This window comes from Heptranchias perlo, chromosome 40 (assembly GCF_035084215.1).
Source record: "Heptranchias perlo isolate sHepPer1 chromosome 40, sHepPer1.hap1, whole genome shotgun sequence".
In the NCBI taxonomy this organism is placed as follows: Eukaryota; Metazoa; Chordata; class Chondrichthyes; order Hexanchiformes; family Hexanchidae; genus Heptranchias; species Heptranchias perlo.
Genome location: NC_090364.1, coordinates 4,584,247 through 4,599,042, shown reverse-complemented (window position 1 = coordinate 4,599,042; position 14,796 = coordinate 4,584,247). Strand labels below are relative to the sequence as shown.

Sequence of the window (14,796 nt, the reverse complement as noted above, 5' to 3'; positions counted from 1 at the left end):
CATCTATTTCTGTTTTCACTCTTCACTATCACCTGGACAATTCTAGAACTACCCTCTTCATTCACAAGCTCTTGTATTTATACTATTGGGACAGCCTCCATTTGAGCAAGGAATGACATCACCAATGATGATTGACAATCCCTGATAGCCAATCAGGAATCTTCCATAAATCCAGGCACCAATTAACAAAGGAGAAGGGGTGTGGGGGAGGGGTTGATACCCAGAGCCAATCAGAGCTTTGGAATACAGGCTGGTTTGGGTGATTGGTCTCGGTGATGTCACTGCTTTATGGGTTGTTTTTCCCTCTTTTCTTCTGTTTGACTAAAATAATTCTAAGATGGGACACTTGTGTTGCTGTCTTTAGACCCAGTGTCACCTGTATTTTTGTCACCTTCATTTCTTTAATACGAAATCCAACAAAACCAGATTCAAATCATAACTTTATTGTCGGAGTCGAGGACGTACTCCGAGCTCTGCGCCTCCCACCGGTCTCGGAAAGCCTCAAGTTTACCAGCAGACACCGTGTGCTCCCTCTCCAGGGCCACCCGGGCGCAGAGAATGCTGCGGAAGCGAGGCAGAGAGTCGGAGCGACCGCCCCCACGGGCCGCATCCAGCCAGGACCTGTGGATGGTCACCTTTGATGCTTTTTGGGTTCTTTGACCTTCTTAAAAGTGCCTCTTTGTATAAATCTTTCAGAATCACAACTTTGAATTATTTGATAATTTAATATTTTCACTGAAGTTGCTTTTCATAATCTGGCCAAGTTTATTACTTGTAAGTAATTGTGACACTGAGACAATATTCAACGCAATCAAGTAGTCTTGAGTGAATTTGTAAACCAGCCATTGGACAGAGAAATGGAAATTCCATCCCATGGATGGTGTGAATCGTCCCCAGTTCTAATATAGAGAATGGGTGTGTCTGAGGATTGGCAGCATGGGGGCATCAACTGGGCAAAGCATTGTGGGATGTGTCATTTTTAGTTTTGATTCTCATGAAATGTTGTTTGGTAAAATTCAGGATATTCAGCGAGAATGAGAGGGAGTGAAGATTACTGAATGCAATGTCACCCACACAAACATCTCCATTTGTGTCAGCTGTGACTCAGTGGCAGCACTCTCACCTCAGAGTCAGAAGGTTGTGGGTTCAAGTCCCACTCCAGGGACTTGAGCACAAAGTCCAGGCTGATACTTCACCACAGCACCCAGTGAGTGCTGTACAGTCGGATGAGACATTAAACCGAGGCCCCGTCTGCTCACTTAGGATGTAAAAGATCCCATGGCACTAATTTGAGTGAGAGAAGGGGAGTTCTCCCTGGTGTCTCTGCAAATATTTATCCCTCAACCAATGTAATTAAAACAGATTATCTAATCATCATTTCATGCTGTTTGTGGGATCTTGCTGTGGCCTTATTGGTTGCTGCGTTTCCTACATTACAACAGTGAGTACATTTCAAAAGTACTTATTGGCCGTGCTTCATTGTAATCAGATTGTGGGGAACGGATCAGCACAGAGTGAGCTGAACATTGGCCTGTTTTTCATTTGAGGTGTAAACAGTTAACCCCCATTAGCCCAGTTGTGACCTCCGTGTGGGGAATGTTTGCAGTTGATCCTCATCCAGGTTCAGCACATCGAGTGAGCTGAATACTTTTTGCTCGAAATATGAAGCCGTCAAAGCCATCAGCAAATCCAACCGACTTGTACAATTGTGGCTCAGCAACGTATGAAATGTGGTGAAATTGATCCCCCAAAAGTGCTTGAGAGAAGCAAAGACATTAACGTGGAATGACTGAAGACTGCAATTCCATCACACCCAGTGCAGTTCACAACTAAGTTCCTAAACTTCACTTGTAAACACTGGATAATTACAGATACAGCATCAACATTTGATCCATTCATAGGGTTGAACGAGACAAATGGAGAACCAATAGGATTTGGAAAGGATGGTTACTATTTGGTATGAAATGCACAATAGGACCAAATACAAATTGATACATTTAAGGGAGGAGCTGATTGCATTGGGTTTATGAATTGATGGGACAGGGATGTGGAAGGATTTGGCAGGAGAAATATCTATTTAACTTGAAATCAAAAAGCAAATTTAAACAATGAAATATATTTACTCCTTCCTGAAGGATTTCAGTTGCACAGATATTACTCTCCCATGAGGACCTTACTCAATTGCTTCTCATGAGATCAACAGTGAGTGTTGCAGGTTCTTTACTTGGACGGTGGGTGCACACATAGGGCAAAAAAAAAAAGTTTTTAATCAAGCCATAACTTCTCCCCCACCAAATCTATACTGTCCCCTAAGAAGCCAGTGGATACGAAGCAAATGTGCCAATGTTAGTTTCCTCCCTCCTCCAAGTACTCTGAGTTCACATTACTGGTCTGTACTTGTTTGACCACTAAACTTACTAGAAAGTCCACAGCAGCAATGATGAGTTTGGTTTCTTGAGCTACGTCCAGTGTATCCCACAGCAATAACAGAGATCTGCAGCAACTCACTTTAATACCTGGACTTCTTATCGCAGGGCAAAAGTCTTGTTTAAAATGGGACTGTTCAGTGGACTGATCTGGTTTAACACCAGCTCATTATCCTGATATTTTAACACAATGTTACAGTAGTTGATATCTTGTCCTGGGGTGGGGATGTTTAAAAAGGAAGATGCCACTTTGGAAAGAGAATATTCAGTGGCAACAGTAACTTGCATTAAAACCAAAGATTGGAATGTGCTATGAACATTCAAGGTAAACACAGAATTGAAATTAGATCTTCAACATATGACCCTGAACATCCAAGTCAATAAATTGGAATTACTACAGGAATGGGGGGGGGGGGGGGGGGTTAGATTTTCAATGGACTGACTCTTACACTGCCCAATGTAATTGTTAGATGTAAACTAAATTAGATTTAGTGAAAAATCAGCAACCACTCAATTTGAGACAACAAAATCCAGTTCAACAATTTATTGACAGTTCCTATTACATTTCAGAAGAGACCAGGTCTCAGTTCTTTGTACAAAGCCACATAAGTCATGACTGCTACAAGATGGGAGAGTTTCAAGATGACATGAACAGGAGCACTAATAAGCTTTATCCCTGCAGTCAGTTCAATCACTCTCCCCCAGAGTGAGCTTGTCAAACAGGTACACTCCCATGCCATTCTCAGGGGCTCCCAGTCTCGTCAGGTTGGTGATGTGATCTCCAAGCGTCTTGATCATCTTCACTTGTTCATCCAAGTAGTGGCTCTCCAGGAAGTCACACAACTGGAAGAAAAGATAGAGAATAGTTATGTCCAGCTGCAGATAGCAAGGCATTTGCCAGAGTTTGGAATTTAATCCTCTTGGACTGGAGGATAGTCAAGTGGAACACTTCAGATTGATGGAATTACTGCATTATTAGAGTAAACTCACTGTACAACAGGTGCATAGATCCTCATGACACTGGGACACACTTACCTCTCAATGGCCACAGTAAGTCAACCTCCCTGCCCTGTCTCCACTCAAAAAAATCCAAGGTCAACATCCCTCCACAAAGCTACTGGGTAAAAGATCTTAATAGACTCAAGAACTGTATCATTCCATCTCCAACTTAGCCAAAGGCCCACATTAAGGACTTACATGAGGGTCTGTCCTCTCAGTGGACAGTTTGTGCAGATCCAGCAGACTCTGGTTCACATTCTTCTCCATCTGCAGAGCTCTCTGCATCACCTCCAGACCATTGCTCCACTCATCCTGCTCTGGCTTCTGAAATGGGAATCAAGTCTTAGCCAGATCACTTACAATGGATTAAACAAAATACATGACAAAGTATTGAAGGAAAATAGGAGCAGTTCAAAAAAGCAAATCAGATGTCCATGTTACCATCAACCAATGTCAAGAATACATAGAATTACTGAATTAAGTAACTGGAGTCAAATAAAAAATAATTGCTGCAGAAAATATTTGAAATAATCAGTCCAAGGGGAGCCACATAGAAGACCACTCATTTATTAAATCAAACCTTGATGTCCTCCAAGATGATTCGGCCTCCACGCTGATTCTGGAATTTCAGCAGTTTCTCAGCGTGCTCCCGTTCCTCATGTGACTGCTCCTTGAAGAACTCAGCAAAGTGACGCAGGGCAACATCATCCCGGTCAAAGTAATAGGACTGTGGAGAGAATTTTAAGAATATCATGTTTGATCGAGATCACTATCCAATTTAAAGCTATTCATTCTTTTTCCCCCAGTTAATGATGTTAATTGCTTTCAAATAGAAAACATTTGTTACTAGTGAAACTCAATTTACTTCACTTTTTGGCAAGCTTCCCCTCCCTATAAAAAAAAGGATAAAGACACAATCAGCAAATAAGGAACTAAAAAAAGTTTATAATTTCATGCCAAAAAACTTCTGAACATTGTACCTCCTTTTACTCTCCATTCTAATCTAAAATTGGTGGAGGACAAGAGAAAATTACTTCATTCCAGTAGTTTTACACTCTGTGCCTAGATCTATTACACTAAATTCCAGTAAAATCAACACCAGGATTCTCAAGGCAAGAAAACTAGTGAGGACCGGTCAACATTTCACTGTCTACAGTCACCCCATTGAAACTGAACTTGTCTGTCAAATGTTGACAAGCACTTGACAAGATATCTGCTCTTCTCTTACAAACTCAGGCAGCAGCTGAAGCACATTCATACATTAAACCCCACAACAGAGTGCAGCTGCTGCAAGGAGCAGTCCATTAACTCAACAAGATCACTATTACACACTGGAAGTACTCACTGGCCAAAGATTTGTCTTCCCAGTGAGGCAGCAAGAAATCAAGAAAAATGTACTTTAAAGTCAGTTTATTGAACTGGAGAAATTCCAACTGCTTAGAATGCAGTAGCAATTAATAAAAGACTCACCATGGAGAGGTAAACATAGGAGGAATAGAGCTCCATATTGATCTGCTTGTTGACACCATCCTCACACTCCTTGTGATAGTTCTGACACACTTGGGAAGCCATTGTCACTATTTCTATAATAGTACTTATTCACTATTACTCAGAAAGCTCTAAAACTAACTTCTTCTCTCACAAGCTCTTATATTTATACTCCTGGGACAGCCTGCATTTTGGTAAGCAATGACATCACCAATGATGATTGACAATCCCCGATAGCCAATCAGGAATCGTCCATGAATCCAGAAACCAACTAACAAAGGAGTGGCGTTGTGAGGGAGGGATTTATTCCCAGAGCCAATCAGAGCTTTGGAATACAGGCCGGTTTGGATGATCAGTCTCGGTGATGTCACTGCTTTTCAGTTCTTTGACCTCCGTCAAATCCGAAAGTGTCTCTTTGTTTAAATCTCTTGGAATGACAACTTTGAATTATTTGAGAATAATTTGATATTTTCACTGAAGTGGCTTTTCATAATCTGGTCAAGTTTATTACTTGTTAGTAATTGTGATGCTGAGACAATATTCAAAGGAATCAAATAGTCTTGCGTGAATTTGCAAACCATCCATTGGTCAGAGAAATGGAAATTCCATCCCATGGATGGTGTGAATCGTCCCCAGTTCTAATATAGAGAATGGGTGTGTCTGAGGATTGGCAGCATGGGGGCATCAACTGGGCAAAGCATTGTGGGATGTGTCATTGTTTTGGTTTTGATTCTCATGAAATGTTGTTTGGTAAAATTCAGGATATTCAGTGAGAATGAGAGGGAGTGAAGATTACTGAATGCAATGTCACCCACACAAACATCTCCATTTGTGTCAGCTGTGACTCAGTGGCAGCACTCTCACCTCAGAGTCAGAAGGTTGTGGGTTCAAGTCCCACTCCAGGGACTTGAGCACAAAGTCCAGGCTGATACTTCACCACAGCACCCAGTGAGTGCTGTACAGTCGGATGAGACATTAAACCGAGGCCCCGTCTGCTCACTTAGGATGTAAAAGATCCCATGGCACTAATTTGAGTGAGAGAAGGGGAGTTCTCCCTGGTGTCTCTGCTAATATTTATCCCTCAACCAATGTAATTAAAACAGATTATCTAATCAATATTTCATGTTCTTTGTGGGATCTTGCTGTGGCCATCTTGGTTGCTGCGTTTCTGACATTACAACAGACAATGTGGAAAATTGCCCAGGTATGTCCTGTCCACAAAAAGCAGGACAAATCCAATCCGGCCAATTACCGCCCCATCAGTCTACTCTCAATCATCAGCAACGTGATGGAAGGTGTCGTCGACAGTGCTATCAAGCGGCACTTACTCACCAATAACCTGCTCACGGATGCTAAGTTGGGTTCCGCCAGGACCACTCGGCTCCAGACCTCATTACAGCCTTGGTCCAAACATGGACAAAAGAGCTGAATTCCAGAGGTGGGGTGAGAGTGACTGCCCTTGACATCAAGGCAGCATTTGACCGAGTGTGGCACCAAGGAGCCCTAGTAAAATTGAAGTCAATGGGAATCAGGGGGAAAACTCTCCAGTGGCTGGAGTCATACCTAGCGCAAAGGAAGATGGTAGTGGTTGTTGGAGGCCAATCATCTCAGCCCCAGGGCATTGCTGCAGGAGTTCCTCAGGGCAGTGTCCGAGGCCCAACCATCTTCAGCTGCTTCATCAATGACCTTCCCTCCATCATAAGGTCAGAAATGGGGATGTTCGCTCATGACTGCACAGTGTTCAGTTCCATTCGCAACCCCTCAGATAATGAAGCAGTCCGAGCCCGCATGCAGCAAGACCTGGACAACATCCAGGCTTGGGCTCATAAGTGGCAAGTAACATTCGCGCCAGATAAGTGCCAGGCAATGACCATCTCCAACAAGAGAGAGTCTAACCACCTCCCCTTGACATTCAACGGCATTACCATCGCCGAATCCCCCACCATCAACATCCTGGGGGTCACCATTGACCAGAAACTTAACTGGACCAGCCATATAAATACTGTGGCTACGAGAGCAGGTCAGAGGCTGGGTATTCTGCGGCGAGTGACTCACCTCCTGACTCCCCAAAGCCTTTCCACCATCTACAAGGCACAAGTCAGGAGTGTGATGGAATACTCTCCACTTGCCTGGATGAGTGCAGCTCCAACAACACTCAAGAAGCTCGACACCATCCAAGATAAAGCAGCCCGCTTGATTGGCACCCCATCCGCCACCCTCAACATTCACTCCCTTCACCACCGGCGCACTGTGGCTGCAGTGTGCACCATCCACAGGATGCACTGCAGCAACTCGCCAAGGCTTCTTCGACAGCACCTCCCAAACCCGCGAACTCTACCACCTAGAAGGACAAGGGCAGCAGGCGCATGGGAACAACACCACCTGCACGTTCCCCTCCAAGTCACACACCATCCCGACTTGGAAATATATCGGCCGTTCCTTCATTGTCGCTGGGTCAAAATCCTGGAACTCCCTTCCTAACAGCACTGTGGGAGAACCGTCACCACACGGACTGCAGCGGTTCAAGAAGGCGGCTCACCACCACCTTCTCAAGGGCAATTAGGGATGGGCAATAAATGCCGGCCTTGCCAGCGACGCCCACATCCCGTGAACGAATAAAAAAAATTTTTTTTTAATTTCAAAAGTACTTATTGGCCGTGCTTCATTGCAATCAGATTGTGGGGAACGGATCAGCAGTGTGAATTACACCTCAAATGAAAAACAGGCCAAAGAGTTCACCCCCATTAGCCCAGTTGTGACCTCCGTGTGGGGAATGTTTGCAGTTGATCCTCATCCAGTTTCAGCACATCGAGTGAGCTGAATACTTTTTGCTCGAAATATGAAGCCGTCAAAGCCATCAGCAAATCCAACCGACTTGTACAATTGTGGCTCAGCAATGAATGAAATGTGGTGAAATTGATCCCCCAAAAGTGCTTTTGAGAGAAGCAGACATTAACGTGGAATGACTGAAGACTGCAATTCCATCACACCCAGTGCAGTTCACAACTAAGTTCCTAAACTTCACTTGTAAACACTGGATAATTACAGATACAGCATCAACATTTGATCCATTCATAGGGTTGAAGGTGACAAATGGAGAACCAATAGGATTTGGAAAGGATGATTACTATTTGGTATGAAATGCACAATAGGACCAAATACAAATTGATACATTTAAGGGAGGAGCTGATTGTATTGGGTTTATGAATTGATGGGACAGGGATGTGGGAGGGTTTTGCAGGAGAAATATCTATTTAACTTGAAATCAAAAAGCAAATTTAAACAATGAAATATATTTACTCCTTCCAAAAGGATTTCAGTTGCACAGATATTACTCTCCCATGAGTACATTACTCAATTGCTTCTCATGAGATCAACAGTGAGTGTTGCAGGTTCTTTACCTGGACAGTGGGTGCAAACGTGGGGCAAAAAAAAAAGTTTTTAATCAAGCCATAACTTCTCCACCAAATCTATACTGTCCCCTAAGAAGCCAGTGGATACAAAGCAAATGTGCCAATGTTCATTGCCTCCCTCCCCCAAGTACTCTGAGTTCACATTACTGGTCTGTAATTGTTTGACCACTAAGCTTACTGGAAAGCCCAGAGCAGCAATGATGAGTTTGGTTTCATGAGCTACCTCCAGTGTATCCCATAGCAATAACTTTTTTGAAATGGGATTGTTCAGCAGACTGATCTGGTTTAACATTAGCTCATTATCCTGATATTTTAACACAATGTTACAGTAGCTGATATCTTGTCCTGGAGTGGGGATGTTTAAAAAGGAAGATGCCCTTTTGGAAAGAGAATATTCAGTGGTAACAGTAACTTGTATTAAAACCAGCAAAGATTGGAATGTGCTATTAGTATTCAAGGTAAACACAGAATTGAAATTTGATCATCAACATCCAAGTCAAAAAATTGGAATTACTACAGGAATGGCAGGGGGGGGGGGGGTTAAATTGACAATGGACTGACTCTTACACTGCCCAATGTAATTGTTAGATGTAAACTAAGTTAGGTTACTGAGAAATCAGCAACCACTCAATTTGAGACAACAAAATCGAGTTCAACAATTTATTGACAGTTCCTATTACATTTCACAAGAGCCCAGGTCTCAGTTCTTTGTACAAAGCCACACAAGTCATGACTGCTACAGGATGGGGGAGTGTCAAGACAACATGAACATGAACACTAATAAACTTTATCCCTGCCGTCAGTTTAATCACTCTCCCCCAGGGTGAGCTTGTCAAACAGGTACACTCCCATGCCATTCTCAGGGGCTCCCAGTCTCTTCAGGTTGGTGATGTGATCTCCAAGCTTCTTGATCATCTTCACTTGTTCATCCAAGTAGTGGCTCTCCAGGAAGTCACACAACTGGAAGAAAAGATAGAGAATAGTTATGTCCAGCTGCAGATAGCAAGGCATTTGCCAGAGTTTGGAATTCAATCCTCTTGGACTGGAGGATAGTCAAGTGGAACACTTCAGATTGATGGAATTACTGCATTATTAGAGTAAACTCACTGTACAACAGGTGCATAGATCCTCATGACACTGGGACACACTTACCTCTCAATGGCCACAGTAGGTCAACCTCCTTGTCCTTTCTCCCCTCAAAAAAATCCAAGGTAGACATCCCTCCACAAAGCTATTGGGTAAAAGATCTTAATAGACTCAAGAACTGTAACATTCCATCTCCAACTTACCCAAAGGCCCACATTAACAACTTACATGAGGGTCTGTCCTCTCAGTGGAGAGTTTGTGCAGATCCAGCAGACTCTGGTTCACATTCTTCTCCATCTGCAGAGCTCTCTGCATCACCTCCAGACCATTGCTCCACTCATCTTGCTCTGGCTTCTGAAATGGGAATCAAAGGTCAGCCAGATCACTTACAATGGATTAAACAAAATACATGACAAAGTATTGAAGGAAAATAGGAGGAGTTCAAAAAAGCAAATCAGATGTCCATGTTACCATCAACCAATGTCAAGATTATAGAATGACTGAATTAAGTAACTGGAGTCAAATAAAATAGAATTGCTGTAGAAAATTTTTGAAATAATCAGTCCAAGGGGAGCCACATAGAAGACCACTCATTTATTAAATCAAACCTTGATCTCCTCCAAGATGATTCGGCCTCCACGCTGATTCTGGAATTTCAGCAGTTTCTCAGCGTGCTCCCGTTCCTCATGTGACTGCTCCTTGAAGAACTCGGCAAAGTGACGCAGGGCAACATCATCCCGGTCAAAGTAATAGGACTGTGGAGGGAATTTTAAATACATCATGCTAGACCTAGATTACAATATACAATTACAAATTTTTCATTCCTTTTTCCTCAAGATATTAATTGCTTTCAAAAATAATTACCATTTGTTAACTCACAAAATTCAAATTACTTCACTTTCATTTGGTGAGCTTCCCTTCCCCATAAAGGACAGAATAAAGAGTCAAGCAGCAAAAAAAACTACTAATGTTTGGGATTACATTTCACATCAAGTCAAACTCAACTCCTGAGCAAGTTGTCCCTCCTTTTACTCTCCATTCTAATCTAAAATTGATGGAGGACAAAAGAAAGTTCCTTCATTCTTGTAGTTTTACACTCTGCAATTTAGTGTAATAGAGATCTCAGCACAGTGAAGAAATCACTAGGATTCTCAAGGCAAGAAAACTAGTGAGGACCTGTCAACATCTCACTGGCTACAGTCACCCCATTGAAACTGAAAGTTGTCAAGTGTTGACAAGCACTTGACCAGGTTTCTGCTCTTCTCTTACAGACTCAGGCAGCAGCTGAGCCAGGTTCATATATTAAACCCCTCAATAGAGTGCAGCTGCTGTAAGGAGCAGTCCAATAACACAACAAGATCACCTTGTATTACACACCAGAAATACTCACTGCCCCAAGATTTTTCTCCCCAGGGAGGTGGAACAAAGCCAAGAGAAAGAGTTTAAAGCCAGTTTGTTGAACTACAGAAATTCTAACCACTTACAAAACAGTGACTATTAATACAAGACTCACCATGGAGAGGTAAACATAGGAGGAATAGAGCTCCATATTGATCTGTTTGTTGACACCATCCTCACACTCCTTGTGATAGTTCTGACACACTTGGGACTCCATCTTTCCTGTATCCTATGTTTTCACTATCACCTGGACAGTTCTACAACTACCCTCTTCATTCACAAGCTCTTGTATTTATACTACTGGGACAGCCAGCATTGAAGCAAGGAATGACATCACCAATGATGATTGACAATCCTCGATAACCACTCAGGAATCGTCCATGAATCCAAGCACCAATTAACAAAGGACAGGGCTCTGGGGGAGAGATTGATATCCAGAGCCAATCAGAGCTTTGGAATACAGGTGGGATTGGAGAATTATTCTGTGATGCCATTGCTGTTGGTTTCTTTGACTTTCCTCAAACGGAATCTGATCACATCTCTGTTGGGTTGTCTTTGAGACACACCAGCTCGGCATTGGAGCTGATTGTGGCTGAACTGCCACTGAGTGGAGAGCAGAGAGAGCAGAGAGAGCAGGCCCTTGCCCGGGTCCCTCTGAGTCAAGGAGAAGGAGAAGGAGAAACCACCATCAACAAGGAGGGAGGGTGAAGAAGAATACGACCAAACAGCAGCCGGGAGGGGTTGTGCTGCTGCTGCTGCTGCTGGTGGTTTGCGACACCGAACAGAGGGAGGAAGAGGAGGTCGGTGCAGTGAGGTGCGTCGGCTGAAGGTAGGGGGAGGAAGAAGACCTTAGAGGACAGGGGGTTCCCCCAAGTGTCTGGCCCAGGACAGCTGGAGCTGCCTGGGTGAAGTTACTTTTTCAATCTTTGGAGGACTGAGCCTCGGCAGCTCCAGCTGTCTAGGGGAAGACATCTCCTCCCCCTGCCCACTGGAAGACAGGCAGAATAAGATCCACCTTTTAAGGTGCAACCCCGCCCCTCTTCCACCCACTTCTGCAGCAGCCTACCCCTGCAGACTCCCTCCTTCCCATTCCACCATTAATCCCTCCCACCTTCTCTTGCTCTCCCGGATATTCTGGGGGAAATAAAACCAGCAAAGGGGCCCCTCTCCCAACCAAGCTCTGGGATTCGGGGAGAGAGGTTTCCTCAGGGCTTCTTTTAAAAAAAAAGGCCTAAATTCATCAGTAGGCCCGAGACTTGGGGTGGGTGTGGCTCTCTCAGTCATGGCTTCACCATCTTCGCCGGTGCCGGGACCCAGCAGGACGTATGCGGCGGTTACCTCGGGGGCCGCTCCTACAGTTCGTGCCGCTCCTGCTGGGCCGGCGCCTTTCCGCCTCATTACGAGGAAGCATGGGGTGAAGAGCTACGCCCACCCCAACATGACCATTGAGGCCTGCGTTAAGGCCATGGCCGAGGTTGTCGGCCCCTCGGCCATCGTCGCGGCCTCAAAAATGTACGGGAGGGCGGTGTTCTTCCTGAGGTCCGAGCGGGCGGTGTCCCTGGCCCTTAGTAAGGGGCTCACGGTTGGCGGGACCTTCCTGCCGGTGGACCCGCTGGAGGCCACCGCGCAGCGAGTCATTTTATCCAACGTCCCGCCTTTCCTGTCGGACGAGCTCCTCCTCCCCCACCTACGTCAACTGGGGGAGGTGAGGTCGGGGGTAACGCCGCTGCCGCTCGGACTCAGGGAGAACAGCCTCCGGCATGTTTACTCCTTCCGTCGCCAGGCATTCGTCAAGCTGGCACGGGAGGAGGTTACGGAGGGGGGCTTTAACGCCCTCCACGAGGGGACCCCTTACCGCGTCTTTTGGACGGCAGAGGGTGGGCGGTGCCATGCCTGTAAGGAGGTGGGGCACCTGAAGAGGAACTGCCCTGCCTCTCAGGCCGCCAAAACAGCTACGGCGGTCGGGGCTGGCGCCGCCACCGCTCCTCCCCCCAACCCCGCCCCCGCGTCGGGAGAGTCAACTGCGCGGGTGGAGGTTGGCGTCGAGGCCTCCGCCAGGGGGGAGGAGGGGAACCCTCGCCAGAGAAAGGCGCGGAGAAAGAGGAAGAATCTAGAGGCTGGTCCCCGGCACAGAGAAGATCTCAGTCAGCCCGAGGCCGTGACCGCGGCCAGTCAACATCTCGCGGTCGCGACAGAGCCCGGGCTGGCGGGTGATCAGGAGGGAGCGGAGGCGGGGGTCCCAGCAGACATGGAGTCCCCCCTCCCTCCGCGACCCTCCTGGAAGAAAAAGAGGCACCACTCCCCGGAAGCGAACGGGCTCCCTGCTAAGGGACGGCCCCCCGTGGAAGGGGAGTCGGTGCCGGTCGCGGATCCTGCGGCCCCGCCCGTGACATCCGAACAGCGGCGGGGGTCATCCACCTCTCGGGGGGAGGAGATTGTGCCCGTGCCTCCCGGGGGGGATGGAGAGACCCCGCCGATAGGGGGGGTCGCGGCTCCGCAGTTACCCGACACTACCCTGTTCACCGGGTCGGGCGTCCTGGGTGTCGGGGTGGGCGAGGCCGTTGCGGCCAAATTCGTCTGCCCCCGGCTCGACCTCTCCCAGGACCTGCTCGACCTGGTGGTGGGTTTTAATCAAAATATCTCACCGGCCGGGTCGGTCGGTGGCGACGTGGGTGGGGAGACCCCCTCCTCCCAGTATCTGGGCTCGGAGCCGGGGGAGGTGGGAGAACTTGAGTACACGTTCTCCCCGGTTTCCCCGGGTTCCCCTTATATCCGGGTGCCGGTTTTTCACCGCTCGGAGGATGGGGAGGGTCCCCGCCCGGCGCCGCCCTCTGACCCGGAGCCCCCGGTAGAGCCCGGGGGGGACTCCTCTGCCGACGATCCGGGGGGTGGGATCGTGACAGAGGCGGGGCCGGCCGGCGCGGCCGTCTCGTTCTCCGCACCCTGTGCGGGGAGTGGGTCGGCCGCGAGCGACGATGACCCGGAGGAGGACGGGAACTCGGTGGTGGGCACTGGGGAGGATTTGGAGTTCGCCGCCAGTGAGGTGGTGGACGCCCTCGTGCCCTGCACCGAGTCTCTCCTCATCCCCGTTGAGGAACTCCGGGATTTTGTGTCCGTTTGGAGCCATCGTCGCGATGGCGTCCGGCTGGCCCTCGACCGTTGGTCGGAGCCGGCGCAGTTAATCCGCTCGGTCCTGGCCGCCGTCGCGTCCGTGGCCGCGGAAGGGGACGACGGCGGGGTCGGGCTGCGTCGGCTCAGATCCCTCCTCACCGGGCTCTTGAGGGAGTGGCGGTCGACTAGCGGCCCCGCTCCCTCCGCGCGTTAGGTTTAAGTAGGTTGCGCTGTGCTCTTGCCATGGAGATAACCATAGCCAGCCTCAACATCAACGGCGGCAGAGACGCCCGCCGTAGATTTGACAAGTTCTCGGTCCTGCGGGACGGGAAGTATGCGGTGTGCTTTCTGCAGGAAACCCACACCGTTCCGGGAGACGAGGCCACGTGGATCCTGGAATGGGGAGGGGGGGTCTACTTGAGTCACCTCGCCAGCGTTTCGAGCGGGGTGGCCATCTTGTTGGCCCCGACTTTTCAGCCGGAGATCTTGGGGGTCAAGGAGCCGGTGCCGGGCCGCTTGCTCCACGTAGCCCTTCGCCACGGGGACGTGCCGCTTCACCTGGTGAACGTGTACGCCCCCTGGTCCGAGGGCGAGCAAGTGAGCTTCTTTGAAGAAGTGTCCACTTACCTAAACTCCGTCGACGCCGGCGAGTGCATTATCCTCGGGGGGGATTTTAACCGTACCCTCGAGGCGAGGGACCGCTCCGGTCCCGCGCGTGCCCGAACGGCGACAGAGAAGTTGAGGGACCTGGTCGGGTCCTTCGACTTGGTGGACGTCTGGCGGAATCTCCATCCCGACTCCGGCCAGTTCACCTTTGTGAGGGCCGGAGGGGGGAGCACCAGAATCGACCGCCTGTACGTTTCGCGGGCGTACGC

At 47.9% G+C, this 14,796-nt stretch overlaps 2 protein-coding genes across 3 annotated transcripts; both read right to left on the bottom strand.

Moving 5' to 3' along the window:
- Nucleotides 1-2,955: 2,955 nt before the first annotated feature.
- Nucleotides 2,956-4,997, bottom strand: LOC137305412 (ferritin heavy chain, oocyte isoform-like). The gene is made up of 4 exons (XM_067974241.1): nucleotides 4,896-4,997; nucleotides 4,006-4,152; nucleotides 3,624-3,749; nucleotides 2,956-3,269 (listed from the first exon to the last, which is right to left on the bottom strand). The coding sequence occupies exons 1-4, from the start codon at nucleotides 4,995-4,997 to the stop codon at nucleotides 3,114-3,116; spliced, it is 531 nt and encodes a 176-aa protein (XP_067830342.1). The 3' UTR covers nucleotides 2,956-3,113.
- A 3,975-nt stretch (nucleotides 4,998-8,972) lies between these two features.
- LOC137305569 (ferritin heavy chain B-like) lies at nucleotides 8,973-11,063 on the bottom strand. 2 transcript variants are annotated; one of them, XM_067974427.1, is made up of 4 exons: nucleotides 10,926-11,063; nucleotides 10,021-10,167; nucleotides 9,641-9,766; nucleotides 8,973-9,286 (listed from the first exon to the last, which is right to left on the bottom strand). In XM_067974427.1, exons 1-4 carry the CDS (start codon nucleotides 11,025-11,027, stop codon nucleotides 9,131-9,133), a joined length of 531 nt encoding a protein of 176 aa, XP_067830528.1. In that variant the 5' UTR covers nucleotides 11,028-11,063; the 3' UTR covers nucleotides 8,973-9,130. The 2 variants fall into 2 exon arrangements, with proteins under 2 accessions (XP_067830528.1, XP_067830529.1); XM_067974428.1 differs by lacking the exon at nucleotides 10,926-11,063 and adding an exon at nucleotides 10,277-10,603.
- Nucleotides 11,064-14,796: the final 3,733 nt, after the last annotated feature.